Below are 21,851 nucleotides of genomic sequence, written 5' to 3' on the forward strand. Positions count from 1 at the left end.
AAAGGCTATCTATAACAAGAGACAAAGAACGGACCCAATAATCCCACTTCTGTGTGTTTATCCAAAGAAACCCAAAACGCTAGTTCGAGATGTATGCATGCATATGTTCACTGCAGCATTGTTTACGGTGGCCAAGATGTGGAAGCAACCTGGGTGTCCATCAATGGATGAATGAATTAAGAGGAGGCGGTACATATATACAATGGAATATTGCTCAGCCAGGGAAGGGAATGGGTTCTTGCCATCTGCAGGAGCATGGATGGACCTGGAGGGTATTGTGCTGAGTGTACTGAGAGAAAGACAGATGCAATGTGATTTTGAATTTAAAGAACAAAATGACCAAACAAACAAAACAAAAAAACAGACTCCTAGATACAGGGAGCATTTTGATGGTGACCAGATGGGAGGGGTGGGGGGAAGGAGTTAAGGAATACAAATTGGTTGTTATGCAGTAGTCATGGGGATATAGGGTATAACATAAGGAATATAGTCAATAATATTGTAATAACTGTGTAATAGCTACGTACGATGTCAGATAGGTAGTAGACTTGGAGTTATCACCAATAACAATATTTGGTGTCAGATGGGTACTAGATTTGTTGGGGTGATAGATGGGAGGAGGTTGGGAGCAGGGTAGAAAGATGAGAGGATTAAAAAGTGCAAACTGGTAGTTACAAAACAGACATGGGGATGTAAAGTAAAGCACAGGGAATATAGTCAATAATATTGTGTTGTGTGATGTCAGATAGGTACTAGCTTTATTGGGGTGATCACTTTGTAAGTTTTATAAATGTCTAACCACTGTGTTGTACATCTGAAACTAATATAATATTGCATGTCAACTATAATTAAAAAATTATTAAAAAAAAAAAAGTCCTGAGAATAAAGAAGACAAAATTAAAAGCACCTACAGAGATGAGACAGGGCACCTACAAAATCAGGGCAATTAGAGAAACAGCAGACTTTTCAACAGCAATAATGAAAGCCAGAAGGCAGAAGAGTAGTACCTTTGAAGGACTGAAGGAAAAACACAGAATTGGGTGTCTGGCAAAGGTATCTTTCAAGAATGAAGATAAAATAAAATTATTTACAAATAAAAACACAGTTCACCACCAGGAAACCTCAAAAATGAATCTCAAAAGATACATTTCAGGAAGAATAAAAATGATGCCAGAAAGACAATCTAATGTTCAGCAAAGACAATGGTAATCATATGTAGTAATGCAAACAAGCGCTTTTTAAAAAATATTAAGTTATCATTAATACTATTTAATTTTTAATATTTCAAAAAACAAGTGGATTTCACCTCTAAGCATTATGGAATAACATATTTACCTTGCTGCCTTAGCCAAATATAAAACAGGAAACATAAATAAAACAACAATTTGAGAACAGGCAAAGCAGAAGAATATTCCCAAGAGAAGAAGAAAAAAAGAGGCAATCCCTATGATTGCTCTAGTTTACTGACGGCAGAGACTTCTCAGGCTACATCACAGAAAGGAGTAATCCCATCTCCCTGAATTAAAAAGACAGATTTGAGAATTCAGGAAGGCCAAAATGGTTAGAATTCCAAGGAATTATATAGTTGATAGAATTTGTACAAAGGGTTGTTAAAGAAGCTATTTTAAATAAGACTTCATATTTTTAAGAAGAGAGAAGCTTCAAAAAGGACAAACAACCCTCCTGAAATGAGGAGGCTGTGTTGGGAGGGTGTTAGGGAAGCTCTCTGGAAGGTGAGTCTGTCCCACTGGCACCCCAGCTGCCTGTGAGTGCTGTAAAACTTCACAGGAGAGTATGCATGTGGCACTGGGTGCCCCGCATGTCACTGGCTGAAGCTTACCCTCAGAGCAAGAATGAAAGAGCATTTTGGAACCAGGAAGAAAAGTTCCTTAAGGCAGTGTCTCTCCAATGTCACCTACTGAAAAGTTTCTTGTTGCCCCAGCTGGCAAAAGGGAGATGCTTAGAGGGTTCAACTCCAGTTATCGTAAAGCAAGGCAGAGAAGGATGGATTTGGACTAAAGAAATACATTCATAGCTTCTATAAGGAGCATACAAAAAACATTTAAATCGCTTGATTTCCACTTTTGACAGAAAAAATTCAGCATGTGTGTTCACCAATAGAGAGCTTTTTTAGCTTCAGGTAAAAGGATAATGAAAATATAACCAATGAATAGGAGCCAAACTCACTTCAGATTTTACCAGTAAAATGTTACATTTCCATTCCTATGTTTTCCCAGACTTAATTTCTAGGATTACAGGTAGTATAAATGGGAAATCTTACTAAAAGATATGATCTAGTCCAAACTATCAGATATTATATATTATATAAGATATATATTTCATTATATTCACAGAATTTCTTATTTACAATTATGTATACACACACCCACTCTCTTAACCTTATTAGTTTGCAAAGAAATAAACAAGCAACAATTAAGTAGATACTTTTACCCATTAAATTGACAAAAGTTATTATAACGGGTGAAATTCAAGACTGGGGAAAAGAGGAAAAATAGGAGGCATTTTTTTTTCTTTTTATATCTTTGTATTGTTTTCAAGACTGTAATGAATAATTATAACTATTTTAATTCTATAATTTTGGAACAATTTTATAAAAATAAAATTTTAAATTATGCAATCAACTATGGTCAACACCCTATTCGACTGATATTTAAATTATATTGGCTTCTCTGGACATTTACATTGGAATAATAACACAAAAATAGCTGGAAGAGGAAGACAAATTTAAACATTTTCCAAATTAGAAATAAATTTGATTGCAATTGATCATAATAACATGCCCAGTTTTTAAAACTCTAGGAAAAATGTTTTAAATTTTACTGGCAGAAACCTTTCAAATAAAGATACTTTATGGGCACCCAGATGGCTCACTTGGTTAGAGCGTGAGCTCTCAACAAAAGATAATGCGACCACTGCTCCAGGAATGTTTGAGGCTCCTAGGACGTTTCCATGCCATTTATTAGCACTTATTGGAAATCAGAGTTTCTAGCTTTCATTTTTCTTTCTGAGAGGCAGTGGAGATTTTTCTAAAAAGGAAGAGAAAAACAAGAATAGAATATTTTAAAAGCAAGAGAGTGAGAAAGGGAAAAGGAGAAAATAGGAAGACAAATAAGGAAGGAAGGGCAAAGGAAGAAAAGGATGGAAAGGGAACTAGAAAGGAGAGGCTAAAAATTAATGAAGATAAGTTTTTCCAATTATACATTTATACATACTGCAAAACTTGATGTCAAGGAAATAATCTAATTTTTAATTTAGTAGTTTAATTGTAGGAGGATTTATATGGAGTTAGCTGAATAGTATTCGTAAAGCTCTCCATTCTTATGTCAAAAAGAGATGCACTTTTTAAAGCATCATATGTTCGTTCATTCTTTCCAACCTAGACAAGTGACAAAAGTATTTGACAATGGTGAATTGATACTAATCACTAGACAGCATATAGAGCCACTGACTCTGAAATCTTTACAGCCTTTCACAAAATGCGTCTATCACAAGTGAAAAACAATAGAAACTAAAGTACATAACTAAGTCATTATGACATGTACAGAATTTTTATTTGATTCTAAAAATAACAGTTGATTATAGTACTTATAATAGAAGTTTCCTAACAAGAATTAAAACCATCAATTTAATTAAACTTCTATTCATTTTTAATTAGAACTGCTTACAATAAGTAAATGAAATCAATGAAGTTTTAAATGGAGTATAATATAAAACAAATTAAAAGTTAGACCTTCAATCTAAGTATCCAAGAAGCATTCAGTTACTAGGAAGAGTATCGTGAGTAACCAGACTCTATCTGGAATTTTTCATTTCTGAAGGAAGATGGAGTACTTGACAAGCTCTGGTACAATTCATCTAAATCTTTTTTATGGGAGTAACATAGTGATGAAACCAGTGACCATAAGAAATATTCTATTACATGAATACGATATTATACATGAATTTAAACCACAACAGCAGCCATACCAATCAGACGTATGAATAGGTCACGGCCCTTGCCTCAGGGTACTCTGGCTTCAGCATCAGTCCAAATTCTTAATTAACATGTCACCTACATTAATTTTTAAAAACCTCTGAGCCTCAGTTTCCTCATCTGTAAAATTAGAATTATAGGTATTTTCGAGGACTGTTTTGAGGATTAAATACACTTTTACATATACATATTTATATACATATGTATGTATATACACACACATACATATATGACACAATGAAAGGGCAGGCATCCCATAAATGTAGTTATTATAATTAACAGTACTCAAATCATTTTAATACAGTAGTATAGATGTTAAAATGGGAAATTTTATGTTATCTAAAAACAATTTTTAAAAAGAGCATGTGCAAATAAATGCGTGGAGACATGAAACACCATGGTAGAATCATGGAAGGCAAGTGGTTGGGTATTGTAGAATGAGAAGGAATTTAGATTTAGAAAGCCATACATATAAGGTGGCCTTTAATCCAGAGATTAAGGAGAGTCACTGAAGAATATTAAGCAGTCAAACCAAATACTTGTGGAGGAACTTTATCAGGGACATTGTTATGGCACCTGAGATACAATGGTATCATAGCTAATACCATTGGTTTCTTCATTTATCTTCATAGCTGACACCAATGGTAGCATAGCTGATATAGTTTCTGCCCTCATGGAGCTTACAACGTAGCATAGAAGATAGACATAAATAAATAATTACAAATAATTAATAACTTCAAAGTGCTATGGAAAATTGCAAATATTTCTAGACAATGTACTGTGCAAAGCATTTTATATACAACATAGAATCATTCCCATTTTAAGGAGGTTGAGGCACAGAAAGGTTCAGAACACATGCAGTCTGACTCCAAAGCCGTAACACGTTTAACTGCTATGTGATACTGTCTCAAGAAAAAATACAGGATGATATAATCAGCATACCATTTTTTAAAAAATCATGTTGGCAGCAGTGCAGATGATGAATTGGGGAGGAATAAAACTGAAGACAGGAGGGTACGAAAAAGTTCAAACAAGAATGATTAGGACTCACCTGAAATCTATGTAAATTTACTAACAATTGTCACCCCAATAAATTTAATAATAAAAAAAAAACATTTAAAAAAAAAGGCCCATGTAATCATGGGTTACACTTATGCAAGTACTTAGAAGAGGGATGGGGTGGTGCTGTGCTTTAGCACTGGTTAGCTCATTACTGTTATACTTCTACTTGGACAAGCTGGAATGTGTTTGGATACCTGCTAAGATGATAAAAAGCTTCTAGATTATGTAAGGTAATATAAAGAACTCTAAAGGAAAGACTTAAGAGATATCTGACAGCATTTTCCAATGCTGTCAGGAAAGATGACTTTATGAGAAGTCCATTCTGTATAGAATCAAGAGTTTAAATAAAGCATGAAAGCTATGGAAAAATACATCTCAACATAATAAAAAAAAAAAAAAAGAATGATTAGGACTAAAACTAAGTCAGTTGTAAGATGAGAGAAGAAAACAAATTGACAAGACACTGAGGTAAAATTAACAAGACTTCACAGTGACTGGATGTGGGAGCAAAGAAAAGAGAAAGCTTAACATATTGCCACCAGGGAACCTGGCTACCACAGCACTTTTATAAATTAAGATCGAATATTACTCAGCCATAAAAAAGAATGAAATCTTACCATTTATGACAACATGGATGGACCTACAGGGTATTATACTAAGTGAAATAAGTCAGATTGAGAAAGACAAATATTGTATGATTTCACTTATATGTGGAATCTAAAGAACAAGATAAATGAAGAAACAAAACAGAAACAGACTCAGATACAGAGAACAAACTGATGGTTGCCAGAGGGGACAGCGGGTTGCAGAGCTGGGTGAAAAAGGTGAAGCGTAGCCAAAATAGTCACTGGATATAAAGTACAGGATAGAGAATATAGTCAATAATGTTGCAACAACTATGTATAGTGCTAGGTGGATACTAGACTAATGGGGGCATCACTACATAAATTATGTAAATACCTACCCACTATGCTGTACACCTAAAACTAATACTGAATGTCAACTGTAACTGAAAAAAAAATTTTTTTAGAAGATCAAACCAACCCTGACCAAGGAGAAAAGCATTTCATTTCCTCTCATTCCCACTCACTACCCACCCTTAGCGGCAACACATGCATCCAATGATACATATTTCAAGGGTAACAAAATGTCATTGTATAGCTGTCAATCAAATAAAAGAAAACTGTGAAGTCTTTCACTTAAGGAAAAGATTCTAGGATCTCCGAACTATTTTAACAAAGGGAATAACATACTAAATTGACTTTTCATTTTGCACATATACATGATATTCATTTGGTCCTAAGAACGTCTTGGCTGAACACAAAAAAATGATGTTTACTTAATTCACAATCTGTTAATTCAAAACAAAAATTAATTAGCTGTTGACCAGATAACAAGTGATAGGAGTAAAACTTCAGACTAATCCTCAGAAGAAAATTTTGAGGCATTTACGTGAATATACCATTTATTAATAAATATCACTAGCTAAACATGTGCCATAGGTCTTTGTACATACTTAGGTTTGCAGAATTCTATACTGTTCAAATGATTTTTGATTTACATTGACAATTCCAATTTGAAAGGTGAAATACAGTATATTTTGTCCTTTGATGTTTTGGTCAAATTTGTTTAAAAATGAAATCAAAATTAAATTTTCTTTTTTATTCAAATTATCTAGTAAGTGAAATAACACATGATTTTTACCTGTAATGTATTCACTATCATTAGAAATACACACCAAACTTAATGTGTGAAATTTTATTTTAGACAGATTGTTATTTTAACTAATGTGAGTATTGTGTCATCCATCAATTCTGATGACAATGGGCTAAGAATTCAGTGGAGTCTCCGGCTGAAATGATCAGGAGGGAAGATGGGGTACAGAAGTATGTCAGTAAAATCTCAAAGTAAGGAAGAGAGAGAAGCATAGAAACCAGAAAGTGGAGCCAAGGCCAGAATCATGCAGTCGCTGATGAGTACACTACATCGGACCTCTCAAACTTTTTGGTCTTGTGATCCATTACACTCTTGAAAATTATTGACAATCCCAAAGAGCTTTCCTTTGTATTGGCTACATCCACTGATATTTGCCATATTAGATATTAAAACAGAGAAAATTTAAAAATAATTATTAATTCATTTTAAAATAACAATAAGCCCATAACATGTTAACATAGATAATGCATTTATGAAAAACAACTATAGTTTTCAAAACAAAAAATAAAAGCAAGGGTATCATTGTTTTACATTTCTGCAAATCTCCTCAAAATCTGGCTTATTAGAAGACAGATTCTCATATTTCTTTCTGCGTCCAACCTGTTTAAATATCATGTCATGTGTAGCTTCTGTACACCAATAAGAGAATAGAGAGCTCAAGAGGCAAATACGTCTCCATGTGTTGGTATTAGGAGGTAGGGCCTTTGGGACATGCTTAGAGGTCATGAGGGTAGATCTTTCATGAAAGGAATTAGGAGTCTTATAAAAGAGAGCCCCAAACCCCAGAACCACCTTGCCCCTTCCACCATGGGAGGTTACAAGAGAAAGATGGTCATCCATGAAACAGGAAGTGTATCCTCACCAGACACCAAATCTGCCATTGCCTTGATCTTCGACTTCCCAGCCTCCAGAGAAATAAATTTCTGTTGTTTATTAAAAAATAAAAATAAAAAATAAGAGGCAAATATGTCTTTGAATTGTTATGAAAACAGCTTTAATTTTAGTTTGTCTTGACCCAGGACCCCAGGACCACACTTTGAAAATGACTGCATTGGACAAACATGTTTTTAAAGGTAGCAAATGAAGGTGATTACAGACGAGCATGAAAACAAAGCCCATAAGCAAGCTGGCTTAAATTCTAAGTTTGTAAATTCTGGGCTTTAATAGAACTAGAATTTTAATGGTACCAAGCCTGTAGAGCCAGTTATCCTTTCTTCTATTTCTGGATGTAAATACGGAATCAACTCTATAGCATTTCTTCCAGGTGATCATAGAATTGTAGGCACCAGCAGGAAAAACTGATTTTGCATGCATGAACAGAGATTGTACTGACAAGCCTATAGTAAAATCTACTGAAATAATTACACAATCGAGATTAGGTCATGGCTTTACTTCATTACAACAATTAGGGTAAGATAATAGAAAGCATTGCTGAGGAACAGCTCTCTTTCCTGAGCTGGAAGTGTATCCTCACCAGCTATAAAAATAAAGTGGATATCATATTTTTAGAATAGTATAAAGATACTCCTTTCTAGAGACAGAGCATGAACCAAAAGTTTCTTAGAGTCTTCTCCAGACTTGTGAGTCCTTGAGTTTTTTTTTATCTCATTGAAATTGGCTCTGACCTATCTAACATTTCCCCCTTTACACACGTTTCTACTTCATGTACAATAATTGCTCTATATCTCCATTTATGGTTATTTGATTTTTTTCTCAAGCCTTCTGTTTTCATTCTTTTGGTGCTAATTCCAGCCCCTATTCTTATCCGTGTTTCACTAGTTACATTCACTGTTCTCTACACCTGTACATGAGCTTATATTTTGAAATACAACAAAAATAAATAATTTTACACATTCTTGTGCATTATAAAGACAATAGTAATCCAAACTATGACTAAGCTGAAAGGGGGGAAAACCACAATGACTTCAAATGACAAAAAATGACTTCCAATGACAAAAAAAAAAAAAAGAAAGAGACCTTTGCACATTACTTTGAGGGCAAATCATTTAAGTCATTTCAATACTTTATGCTCTGCTTGTATCGTCAACCACCCACTTGTTCTCTCTCCATCTATAAGCCTTGGGGAGGGAAAAACAATGATAAATTGAAACTTGTCCTGTATGAATACACATAAATGACTTGGTAAAAAACACACACACAAAAAGAAGGTGGTAAATAAATCTTTTCTCTTAGGGAAAAAAATAGTTATCAAGGAGTAGAGTTTAACTCTTGCATAATACAGTCAGTGAGAGCTTTCTAAATCAGCCAAGGGCTGTAACTAAGCAACATGATTCTCCACTGTGCTCAAAAAGGGGGCTGCCAAGCATTGGTAGCCTCATTTCTCACTGAAAGCTTTGACAAGTTTCCACCATATTTTATATAATTGTAGCAGAGGGAGTGCCAGATTAGATCTGATTTGCTGTCATAATGGGATTTTTTCCCACATAAACTAATGATGGAAAGCTATATTTAACCCCAAAGAAGTCACCCTCAGGCACTCACTGTATATTCTGATTGCTTCTCATATCTAGAATAGGACAAGCAGCAATTTTTCTGCTACTGAATGTGACAAAAGCAAAGGTTTAATAGGTAGAGACTTTTTTCCTGATTGACTCCATTATAAATTTAGCTACATATTCCAAATCTGTTCACTAGCTTCATATTTCATTAGAAGTTCTGTCCCTGAAATGACGAGATCAAAAAAGTCTGATATGTTGACTCGATATTCATTGGTATATGCGAGTGAATCCTCTTGACACAGCCTACTCTAGCCCAGCCGCATGCGCTGTTGATCTCCCACCCTTAAACTCAGCCCCACTCCAACCTTATGTCACAGAGAAGTTTGGCAGCATTTCAGTCGTTCTGTCACCAGCAATGGTTAGCATCTAAAATGTATTTATATATTATCATAACCACAGAGGATCCCCTTGGTATCCCTATATGCAGTGAACTGCAATCCTCCATACTCAACTTTGATTCCCATGTCTGATTTGTATTCTAATTCCCTGCAGGGAATGGGTCCTTTTCCTTAACACCTGCCCTATTACCTGATGTCCAGACAATGTATACAGCCCTCACCAACCTCTGTCAAAGGAAATGGATCTTATCCCTTGGATCCTATTTCAAATTGGACATTCCTACCATCCCAACTCACTGCCATATATTGAAACAAGAGTACCACTACTGGCAAGAAACTTCTGCTGCTGCTACTCACACACCTGCAAGATGGAACCTACTGTATATTGACCCTAATCCAAATTTGTATGTGAGCTTGCCACACTCTCTTGGGAATTTGTTTTTGCCATCTGAAAGGTAGATCAGTTCTTGTTTGATGTACACCTAATTTCCCACATAAGCAAGATTCTAGCATGCCTTTTGACTGAGCTCCCATGGGCAGAACCACAACAAGACTAATAATATTATCCCATGGGCCACTACCAGTGATTCTCTGTCCTATCAACCATTTATCACCTATACTACCTTCCTATAGTTCAAATTCCTGAACCACTATTTGCTAGTTTTATGACCTTAGTCAAGTTACTTAAAACCACTCTAAGTCTTAGTTTCCTCATCTAGAAAATAGAAATAACAAGGGTAATAAGTATTAAATGAATATGCCTTATTATTATTGAATAATAGTTTTCTTATACAGAGATTGAAAAACAAGCTTGTATCGATGGCACACTTCGCTCTTGGGGATTTCACAGACTCTTCAGACCTGGGCTAAAGAAAACTTAACTACTAGCAAATATTACCAAAAGTGCCTTTAACTATACCACTCACATGGAATAAAATCTTATACGGGTTTTTTAATTTTTCTTAAACATTCTATGCAATGCACAAAGTTGATAAAGTAGAAAGTTATAAATCAAGAAAATAATTTTATAGCTCAGATAGATGACAGATAGATAGATGATAGATAGATAGATATACATGATATAGATAGAGTTTATTCACCTTAGACAAACAGGTGGTGCTCTCCTTTTACATTCTAATTCAAACCCTTCAAAGGGCCCAATATTACATCAACAGGTTCAAGAAAGTTGGTGATATAATCCAGTGACATAGCATGTATACAAAGAAGTGTCATTCAGGAACAGATACCAAATACCATGACCTTCTCATAGCTGAAAAATGGGTTTATCTCCCACTGTAAGATATGTGATTTCTTTATAAGCAAGAGAAACAAATTACAGAAAAAAATTAATGACACTCCCCTCTATTGCCCCCTTTCTGGCTCAGATTATCCCAGATTTGCAATCGCGTGTCATCTAAACACCTTTTGGCTTTTCCTTCTCATTTCCATCCAAATTAATTAGTCCTGCATCAGTATCCCCAAAGTGCTTAATGAGTAACTAGAAATCAAATCCCAGAAGCTGGCTTGAATGAAGGTGGCAATGATAAATAATGGTTTGCTTTATCATTATCACAGAGAAAAATCAGAAAATCTCAGGTTTGGAAGGCCTCACATCCAATGTGAGAATTCAAGGTATTGCATTTGCAAGGACAATAAGTGTTGCTTTTGAATGGAAACGCCTTTTTGTGGATCCCTTTACAGTATGCTAGAAGTGTAAAATCTTAGGGTTGCAGAGAAACTTATAGCCAATGTTGCATGAAGTTTTTATGAGGCCTGCAAAGTTCTGTCAAGTGGTACCTTTCACTGTTGAAAATACCAAGGTCTATATCATCCTCACTAAGCAGTCATCCTGGCAATGTATGATTGAACAAATCTGACATTCACATTTACAATATACATTCTCAGTTAAAAACATACATTCTCAATTTTGGAACAATTCTGATTGTTAATAAGTTCCACTTACATTGAGCTAAACAGAGCCTTCTGTAGTTCTTGTTGGTTTACTGATAACTCACAACAGCCCCTGAGTCCTTTCAGATAAAGTATAAATATCCATACAATAGCTATTTTCATATTGGAAGGCAGTTGTCAGATCATCCATGAGTCTTCTCTTCCCTGGAAAACCTTCATGATTTCTTTGATTTTTCAAAAAACAAGATTTCAAAGTTCTTACCGTGTTTCCCCAAAAATAAGACCTAGCAGGACCATCAGCTCTAACGCATCTTTTGGAGAAAAAAATTAATATAAGACCCAGTCCTATTTTAATGTAAAACTGGGTATAATATAATATAATATAATATAACAGACTGCGTCTTACATTAATTTTTGCTCCAACAGACGCATTAGAGCTAATGGTCCGGCTAAGTCTTATTTTCGGGGAAACATGGTAGTAATACTATTTTTTCTCTTCTGAATGGGTTTCCATTTCTACGAGATGTGATCACAAAATACAGTGAATGTTTAAATTTTTAAAAGTTTATTACAGGAAAAGACACATTGCCATTAATCCCCTTCGCTTCAAACACACTTATCCCATCATTCTTGCCTCTTTCTGAGGCAGTTCTGGAAGTCCTCTTTCATAAGTGTCTTTAGTTGCGTTGTTGTGGCTGCCTTCATGACCTGAATCAATTCAAAATGTTTATCTTTCGTGGTCATTTTGACTAGAGAAGAGCCAGAAGTTGCATGGTGCCCAATCCAATGAATAAGGTGGATGAGGACACACCATAATGGTTTTATTTGACAGAAATTGCCATATCAGAGGTGATGTGTAACATAGACCATTATCATGATGGAGGATGAAACCGTTTGCCAATTTTGTGTTAATGCATTGTTCATGATCCATGATTTATGGCACACTTTAAAACACACCTTCTCTCAACTGTAGCTCACACGCGACTGACGGCACCAAACAAGTTGATACTTGTCACACACTATTACTAAGGTTCAATGTGCCGCTTCCGATATTGAAGATCCCTGCCTTTCCGTTGAATAGCACTTGGCAGCAGAATTCACCATATTTTGTGATCACACCTCGTATATTGAATTTCAATTCAATATACTGAATATTTATATATATATTCTATACCCAATATAGAATATTAAATATAAAGAATATATTCTATATTCAATTTCTATATTCTTTGTCACTCTATTCCAGAGTGTAAACTATTGCTAAGTTTACAATAGTGACATGTGAACCTCCCAAAATCTAGAAAACCACTTACAACTAAGTTGGCTTTTGCTATTATTGCTTTACAACCATATCATACTATTGAATCATACTGAACCTTCAAGTGTTCTCCCCAATATTGTTCACATGTGCTACAACTAAACCATATCATTCTTCCTATGCTTGCAAAGAAAGGTTTTTTGATTCACATTCAGGGTCTTACCATTGTTCCTATTAAGATGCATCTTGATAGACGTGTCCATTTCTCCAACTCAGCAGTGTCTTTTTAGTCTCTGATTTTTAACTGTTGATGAATGTGTTATTATTAATTACTTGTCTCCTGTATCATTATTCAAAGAATTGATGAACATTCTGATCAGTACAAGGCCCCAAATTAAAGTCTATAATGACTACAACCTTCACTGCAAGTTAACATCAATCCATACAATCGCTTCCTATGAATAGCCTTAGAATAGCCTTAGACTTAAACACAAATTCAGAGCCTAAGGAAACGTTAATTCCTTGCTTCACTAAGAGAGATGCTAGATTTTCCCAGAAGTTACTTAATATAATGCCTATGGACCATATCTAAAGTGACATCTGACATAGGGCAATATCTCCTAATCTCTGCTACCCAACACCCAAAGTTAAATGTAGTTTATAATCTAAAATTCCCTGTACATTCTCACTTCCAATCCTAAATGGATTTATCTGGTTACGTTCTGTAAAAAAAAAAAAAAAAAAAAAAAAAAAAGGCAAGTATAAGATAGTAGTATAAAAAAAAATATGTTATAGAATTAGACAAATCTGGATTCTAATTCCAGCTCTGCCAATTACTAATTGTGTGATTATGGGCAAGTTATTCAACATCTCTGGGTTTAGCTTTCTCATCAGTAAAATGGGAACTATAAAGATTAAGTTAATGTGTGTAAAACACATTGAACAAGTCTTGGCCCAAAGCAAGCGCTACTAAATAGTTGCAGCCATTGCAAGTATTAATATTAATTAGTAGCTTTATTTATAAGATTCTAATAAAATCTTTTGAGTTCAAACAACAGAAAAAGTGAAACCCATCCACAGTGTTTACGGTGGATTCATCTACTTCCTAGTGTAAAATCTGATTTTTTAGTTTTTGTTTGTTTGCATTAGTAATCCACCCTGTGAGTCAAAAAGGAAAAAGAAATATCTAAATATAGCAATGATCTATAACACCCTCTCAGAGATACTCTCGAGATTCTTCAAATTGACTTTCTCCATTCTCTGGTGTGTGACCTGGAAAATCTTTTCCCACACAAAGATGTTCTGATTATCTCAAAGTGAATTCTTTGTTTCTGAACTTAAAGATTAGTTATGCATTGCTTTTTACAAAAAAGACAAATGTTCCAAATTTTCGGACCAGCTCCCTGATGACAACTGGTTGTCAGCAGTGTCTACGCAGCAGGTATTTTCAAAAAAATATCTAAGCTCTTCCTTCAAATTAAAAGTGACATTTTAAGAATCCATAAGGAAAGCCTCTTGAAGTGAACATTTTGAAAATGGATATTTGGAAATGTTTTCAGTGATGTGTGGTTTTTGTTGCCAAAAGCTATAAATACTCACATAGCCATATAGTTTAAACTTGGAAATAAAACGTCCTAATCTGTTTGAAAATATTCCTCATGAAAGTTTGACTGAATTTTTAACCTACTCCTTTAAAATATTAAAATGCCAAGCATTCCAATTAGTTTTCAGGCACCAACTGACATCAGGTGAGATGAAAAATTGCCAGCTGTATTTCTGCAAAATTCTTTGCAAAATTGGTAGATGGAACTGACAAACGAATATTGTGATTTATCAAACACAGCCAACAATGTATTTCTTCGCCAAATGACATATCCTTGTGTGGTATATTTTCAACTAGGACAGATATTAACATTAAGTATAAAACTAAACTGAACTTAGAGACCTGTGAGTCACTGCATTATCAAGCATTAAACTAAGATTTTAAAAAATAATGAAGCAGATGCAATCATAACATTCTTACTAAAAATATTTCAAAAATTGTGATCAATTACATTGCTTTCATTAAAGATATACTTATTTTTATAAAATATAATCTACATGAAAATATTATTTCATTTTTACCTCAACCTGATTAACTTTTCTGACTTATAATATGTAGGATATATTAGTTTAACAAAAGATACATGTATACTTTGTAGGTAAAAAAATATACTGATGGTCATATTAAAGTACGTGTGGATACTTAAAGCATTTCTACTAATAGAACATAATAAAAACAGTTTCAAGGCCACTGTCCTAATGTTTCCTACTTCAAATAGTGATTTAAAAGTTTTTTGTTTTTTTTTATCATGGAAACAAAGCAAAAAAATACCTTTAGAAAAAAACCTTTAAATATCTTTAAAACAAAAAATACCTTTAATACAAAAATGAGCATTAATTTATTTTAATGTTTTAAATAAAGTATTCTGTAAGAGAAGATTTTGTATACTCAAAGCAAACAGGGATATGAAAATAGGTAAAGAATTATTTAAATGGATACTGACAACATGATCAAGTCCATATTGCAGTGACCTAAATCAGTTACAAAAACAGCCAGAATAATCCTGCAATCCAGTTCAAGGTTGTTGACTCAGATCTTGTTTTACTGTGCCCTTCAAAACATACCTAGTGGCCTCCTAGATCCTGTAATGAACCACACTCCCCATGAGTAATTATTTTCCTCACAAACCATGCCATGCCGTTCAAAAATGCTCCTGAGGCTTTTGTCATTGGTCACATATCACTTATCTGTTTCCAACATCAGACTCACTATCCTGGTTTAAGATACCTTGGAGGCTGAAAAATCAACAAACCACTGGAAGAATTTTTGCAATGAAAAGTTTGCTTCAATTATAACTTTGAAATTTGTCTATCTTCTAAATTTGTCTATTTATAAGAAAAAAAAGTTAAACACTAGCAAGATAAAACCCACAGTAAACATGATGCGTGTCTCTGTTTTTAATACTACAGACATTCATAAAGGCTGGCCTCAACACCCTACAACTATGATTCATGTGAACTGCTTCCCAAAATAAGCCAATTTACACAGTGATTCTTGGGGTCAGTAACAGATTTGTGACAAGGAACAAAAAGGAGAGCCAGTGCAGATGAAAAAATGCCCTGAACAAGAGATTTTTCTTTCCATTTTCCCAAGGAGTGAAAATTTCAAGAGAAGCCAGTTCTTAGTCTCCCATTCATATCAGTACGGAAGAAGTTGAAGGACTATTGCTAGTCTTCAGACTGGGAATGTGGTATGGAACTGATGCAGGTGGCCTGAGTGACCAGCACCGAATACAGGGCCTTACAGAAGCCCAGTCAAAAACGGGTGAAGAATTCCGTGACATCCATGTGTAAGTCAGAAGAAGCTCCGAGGGCCTCGTGGGCCCAGGCCAGAACACCAAGGTCTCCTAATCCCAACTCCAGTACCTGGCCAAGGAAAGGGGGCGGAGGGATCCAGAGTCTAAGTCTTACAGACATTTCAGTGTTTAATGATGTCATTTTTTTGATCATTGAACCTCTTTCCACAACATTTTCAAATGAGACTCATTGAACTGTTGGTTGTCTTGGAGGATATATTTTTCCAATTTTTCCTATAGGAATCAAATAAATATAATGGTCCCATATTCAATCCCCAAAGTTACACATTTCAAATCAATCTTGGTTAACCAGAATAGAGGATCATATTTTATCTTGAAATAACTTAGTTTATCTGAAAGTTTTAAAAAGACACAACACCTGGAAAGTTAATAATCCTGATGCAATGAAAATGAATCACTTTTCCAAAAGGAGAAAGTAATTATTTCAATATGGCCATCTAGTCAAATAAATAGATGTGTTATAAGGAAACAAAAACTACACCAAGATTATTAGAGGGAAGCAGTAACTAACAAACAGAAAAATAAATATCTCTTTGTTTCTTAACAGACTGCTTATTGAACCACCCAGGAACACCAAAGAAACAAGGCTATACAGAAATGAGCACATACAGATCAATATATATTATATGACACCCATGCAGAAAAAAATCCACTCTGGCTAAAACACAAAGCTAAGTGGCTATATAAACCATTGGCATGGAGATAATAACCAGGCTAAAGATATTCACCAAATCAGTAACTGAAATTAATATCTTTAGAAATGCCAGAATCAACCAAGGGAAAGTGGATACCCAGAAATGTTCCAAACTCTGAGAATAAATAGAGAAAGGAGGTGAAAAGAGGACCTTAACTTCTGAGAGCTGACAAGAAAGAAACATTTCCTTGAATAACTGGGTCCCAATTATAGGGGAGTGGAGGAAGTCAGAGCCAAATAGAGGTGTATGGAGATGTGGGAAGGGTATGGGGATGTGTGGGAAGTTCCATGGGGTACTGAGGAAGTGGGGGTCATGGGGACATGTGTAATGGATTTAGGGGGATGTGGAGAATCATGGGGGGTTCCGGGGAGTTTAGTGGGTGGGAAGGTTGAGGGATATTGTGGTGGGGAGTATGGAGGGACAGGTGGAGGTGTGTGTGTGGAGTGTAGGGGGAGTGTGTGAAACTGTAGGTTATTTGGGGAGTGGTATGGGTATGAAAGTATGTGGGTTCTGTATGGTAGAATATGTGAAGGGAAATATATAATGGGCATATGTACACGTATGTATAAATGCACATGTCTGTGTACATTTTTGTTTGTATAATGGCACAAATAAATGCTTATTGTTAATTTTCCCTCTGATTTAATATTCCTTACCTTAAAATTGCATTAGGTACAACCCTCTTTCACAAAGGGCAAAAAAAAAATAAAGATGTAGATTACTACGTTTATGGGACTATCCTCTCTTTCAAATAAATCAAGTAGGCTTTCCTCACAAATTCATGATCTCAATGTCAGGAGAGCCCAAGTATTTAAGATCAGGAACTTTATTGTACATTTGTTTCTTAACATTTTGGGACCTCAGAAATAGATTACTGAAAATGAAATCAGGATGTCATCACATTTCCTCTCTGAAACCACAAAGGACAAGTGACAGTCTTATTTCCAGATGTATGACCTCTATGCCTTTTCCTAACCAACCATAGGCCCATGAAATATAGCATGGATAGAAGCTGAAAATTGGAAACACACACACACAAATACACACATTTCCTTTCCAAGTCTCTGTATACAGTTTTCTCCTTATGTTGAAAATTTTCCTACTACATTTTCTCTATTGCTTTTCTAGCAGATGGCAGTGTGTCTGAATAAATAGCATCAAGGTTTAAACAAACATCATATTCCATTAAAATATGCATAATCTGGTTGACCCCTCCGGGACTGGTTTTTCACTTCACTGCTATTTTAATTTCCAGCCCCTTATGAAGAATAGGGTCAGCCTTTGACTAAAGCCAACTTTCAGACATGATTTCACTTTCAGCTTTCTCTTAGTTTTCAAATGAACAGTATTCTGCACAAATTTCATATACTACTCCTTTTTCAGTTCATTTAGCAACATTCAGACCTGCACAGATTTTTTTTCCCAGTAAGATGCCTCTTGTTCACTTACCCACAATAATATACTATATCAAAAGTAATACATTTCTGAGTTTCTGATTTCAGAGGGCTTTATTTTCAAGTTCTTACCTCTGAATTGTTAAGGTGACATTTGTGAGTTCCTGAAAACCAGCCATCACTCGAACACTGGTCAATATCCACTTTCTGAAGATTTATGTCAACTTTCATGACACCCCTTAAAAACAAAAAAAGATAAAAAGAACAAATTAATCTGATCTTTTACAGTTTCTAACCCTGTATTCTATCCTGGAAATCAGACAAATCAGCATGAAGAATGCACTAAAAGTTTTCAAGTTGCCCACTCATATTCAACTAAAGTATACCAAGACCCAATAGAACAAAATCAACAAGTTTTACGTAAAGGTCTCAAAGGTAGGAATTCTGTATTGTTTACTGTCTTCAGCTCCGCATATAATGCCTGGCACATAGTAGGTGCTCAATAAATATTTGTTGATTGACTGAAATCCAGAGAATATTTCTCTGAACATGGTAGCAAAGTTGACTCTGAAATAACACCTCCTCTGGTACCCCTTCTATTAAAATAAACCAAAACAAAGTCTTCATCTCATTTCTCTCCTTATTTTTACTCCTATGTTCCAGGCCAGATGGGGAGGGTTGAGAGGAGCGGGGTGGATGGTCAGGGAGCGAGGGCAATATCAGAAAATAAGGACCTCTTTCCTCTGATATTCTATAGCAATGATTTAAACAGCTCTTTAGGTCTCTCAGTGTCACACACCAGAGTTTGACATCATCTACAAAAACGCTTATTAGCATTTTTCTTTTAATTCTAGCAAAAAAACACTGCATTTCACTCAGCCATTTGAGAAAAGACACTAAGAAACAGAACTCACAAATTCAGAGCCAAAAGCATAACTGCAAAGAAAGCTACAACTTGATCTAAAATATCTCCATTTTTTCTCCCGCCAATCTCCCTACATTTTCCTAAGGTCCCTCTCTTCTATTTTTCACCACCACCAGCACCCTAGCAGCAGAAGCAGCAGAAGTATGTATCCTACATTGAATGGTCATACCTGGACTTGACTGAAGTCAATATTCTGTGTCCTGGGCCCCAACGCTCTAAGCTTTATCATTTTTCACAAATTTGATTGAAATATAAACACTTCACTCAAACTCACTAAAAGTAAAAACATTTTAAAGTCCCATATCCTAAACTTAAACTATTTCCATATGTTATTATTAAAAACGTACAAACATAAAGGTAGGCTCAAATTTCTCATATCATAGCTCTCACAGCTACCAAAAAACCCACAAAATTACAAAATAAATGTAAACAAAATTATAAAGCTAAAAAATTTTAAATTGAAAAAATATTAATTTTAAAACACTAACGATTATGCTTTGCTAAACTAAATCACCTCTCAGAACAAGAATATGCTAGTTCAGCAAGCATATTTTACCATGTTATGAATCATTTCTCTCATGTCTTTTCTCCTTTTAAACTACTGTGATATCATCTTCTGACAGAATGGCTTAATGTCATTTTGGGCTACATTTGTAGTGAATAAATCATTTACTTTTTCAGCCTGCCTCTGTTGTTTTCTGACTAACCTACAACAAAGTACTATACTATGTAGTGCTAACATGCTAGAGAGAGAGACAGAAAACGAACAGGGACACCAAAATCTTCTGTTAGTATTCGGTGATCCAGATAATCCAAAATATGAATAAGTTAATTTTTCAGATGAACACTGAATTGAAAAATCCAAAAATTATCGTAGCAAATTTGCAAATCCTTCAGAGAAGTAGACCCCAATATGCAAAACACTAGTTTCGTAGACCATAATTTCAGAAAACAAACGTTCACGTAAAAAATAACAGGGTTCCAAGATAACCTAATGGCCTTAACCCAGTCCACTCCTTTGCTCTTTCAACAAATGTTTATCGTCTGGTATGTACGTATCACTATAAGAGATGCTATGCATGTGAACCCCAGGGGCCCTGCCTCCGAGTAACACCAAAAGGTGTAATACATTTTTTAAAGTATCAGAATGTTTTATGGAAAACGGATGCTCAATGCTGTGGAATTTGGAAAGCTATCATGTAGGGTATAGTAGGGATTCAATAAACATTTGTTGACTTGTTCACTGTCTTCACTACGAGGACTTTCAATAGAGCTATGTTCCACATGTTATGCTAGTCATGCAAGCCCGTGCAGGCTGTACTTTATGCTCTTTGGAAAATAACATATTGATATTTTCATTAAATCAATAAATATTGAGTGCCTACTATGGGCGAAAATTGTTCTTGGCCTTTGAAATACATTAGTTAAGCAGGAAAAAAAATCCTGCCTTCCTGGAGCTTAACTCTAGTGTGGGATAGACAAACAATAAACAATGGCTATAATACATAAATAAGTTATGCTATACATTACAAAGTAAAAACTGCTATGGAGGAAAAACAAACTTGAAGCAGGTAAGAGGGATGGGAATAGAACCGTAGGTAAAACTCTTTTTAAAGAGTGGTCAGGATAAGCCTCACTGAAGTGAGATTTCTAACTCAATCAGCATTCAAGATGTAATTGCACCATATTCGTATTCACGCTCTTAAATTACCAGTCATCTTCTTCAGTGACATAAGCTTTCCCACTGGACTATTATTGTCCACAATATTTTGGTTTTCTTCCATGGACATCTTATTTGGAAGATGAAAGTAGTAAACTAATAAAAATATGCACTTTTATTTGTTCCACAATTGTTAGTAATAAAGAGGTCAAGTTCTCCTCAAATATACTGCTGCACTGAAAGAGTTTATTTGCAAAATAGTGGAAATCTCACAATCTTCCAGCTCTCCGCTCAGGGACATGGCTAATTTGGGATTCCAGAAGGCTGCAATTACTCTGTTCCCAACCCTGAGAAAACTGGCTTAAGAAATCGGTGTCTTGATCACTGAGAGTTTTCCCTCTTAACTCCTAATTTCCAGGTTCATGTATGGGAACCAAAAACTTACTGCAAATTTTAAACTCAGCTCACGAAGCTTTCCGGGTGCAAAACTACCCAAGGTAATGAGGCGTGTGTTTACCAGCTGGGAAATCAGCACTGACTCACCCTCATTAGCTCCCCTGCCTTAGCCTGGGACCTACAAAGCCCTCAGGAAGGTACATTGACTTCCGATGGAGAAACTGGAAGTTTGGACGATTAAGTGGGATGATGATGTTTTCTTTGGGGGGAGAAGTGTCCCGCCGAAAGCAATGCAGAAACTCAAACCCACACAGACCTTCATGAACGGCTGAAGGTTATGCCAGTTTGAGGCCCCCAGGGCACCTGCGCACTTACATCCCCTGAAAGTGCACCTGGAGGCAGAAGTGCTGCTCCCACATCCGGTGAGCACGTGCCATTGGAAGGCTCCAATGGTGAGGAAGTCATTGCTGTTTCAAGGGACCAAGGCCAGGAAAGCAAGGGCCAAAAACAGCCTGGTAAGTGGCCTCCAGAGAATGGAAAATATACTGTGATTCCCCCAAAAAT

At 35.4% G+C, this 21,851-nt stretch overlaps 1 protein-coding gene across 1 annotated transcript in view; it reads right to left on the minus strand.

Annotated features, from left to right (window-relative positions):
• The window catches only part of GPR158 (G protein-coupled receptor 158), a 402,394-nt gene that overhangs the window by 338,312 nt on the left and 42,231 nt on the right, over positions 1-21,851 (minus strand). Inside the window, exon 2 of the mRNA XM_081043867.1 lies at positions 18,439-18,544. Within this exon, the coding sequence (XP_080899993.1) occupies positions 18,439-18,544 (106 nt within the window). The remainder of the gene's footprint in view (positions 1-18,438; positions 18,545-21,851) is intronic.

This window comes from Rhinolophus hipposideros (genome assembly GCF_964194185.1).
Source record: "Rhinolophus hipposideros genome assembly, chromosome: 1".
NCBI classification, from domain to species: domain Eukaryota; kingdom Metazoa; phylum Chordata; class Mammalia; order Chiroptera; family Rhinolophidae; genus Rhinolophus; species Rhinolophus hipposideros.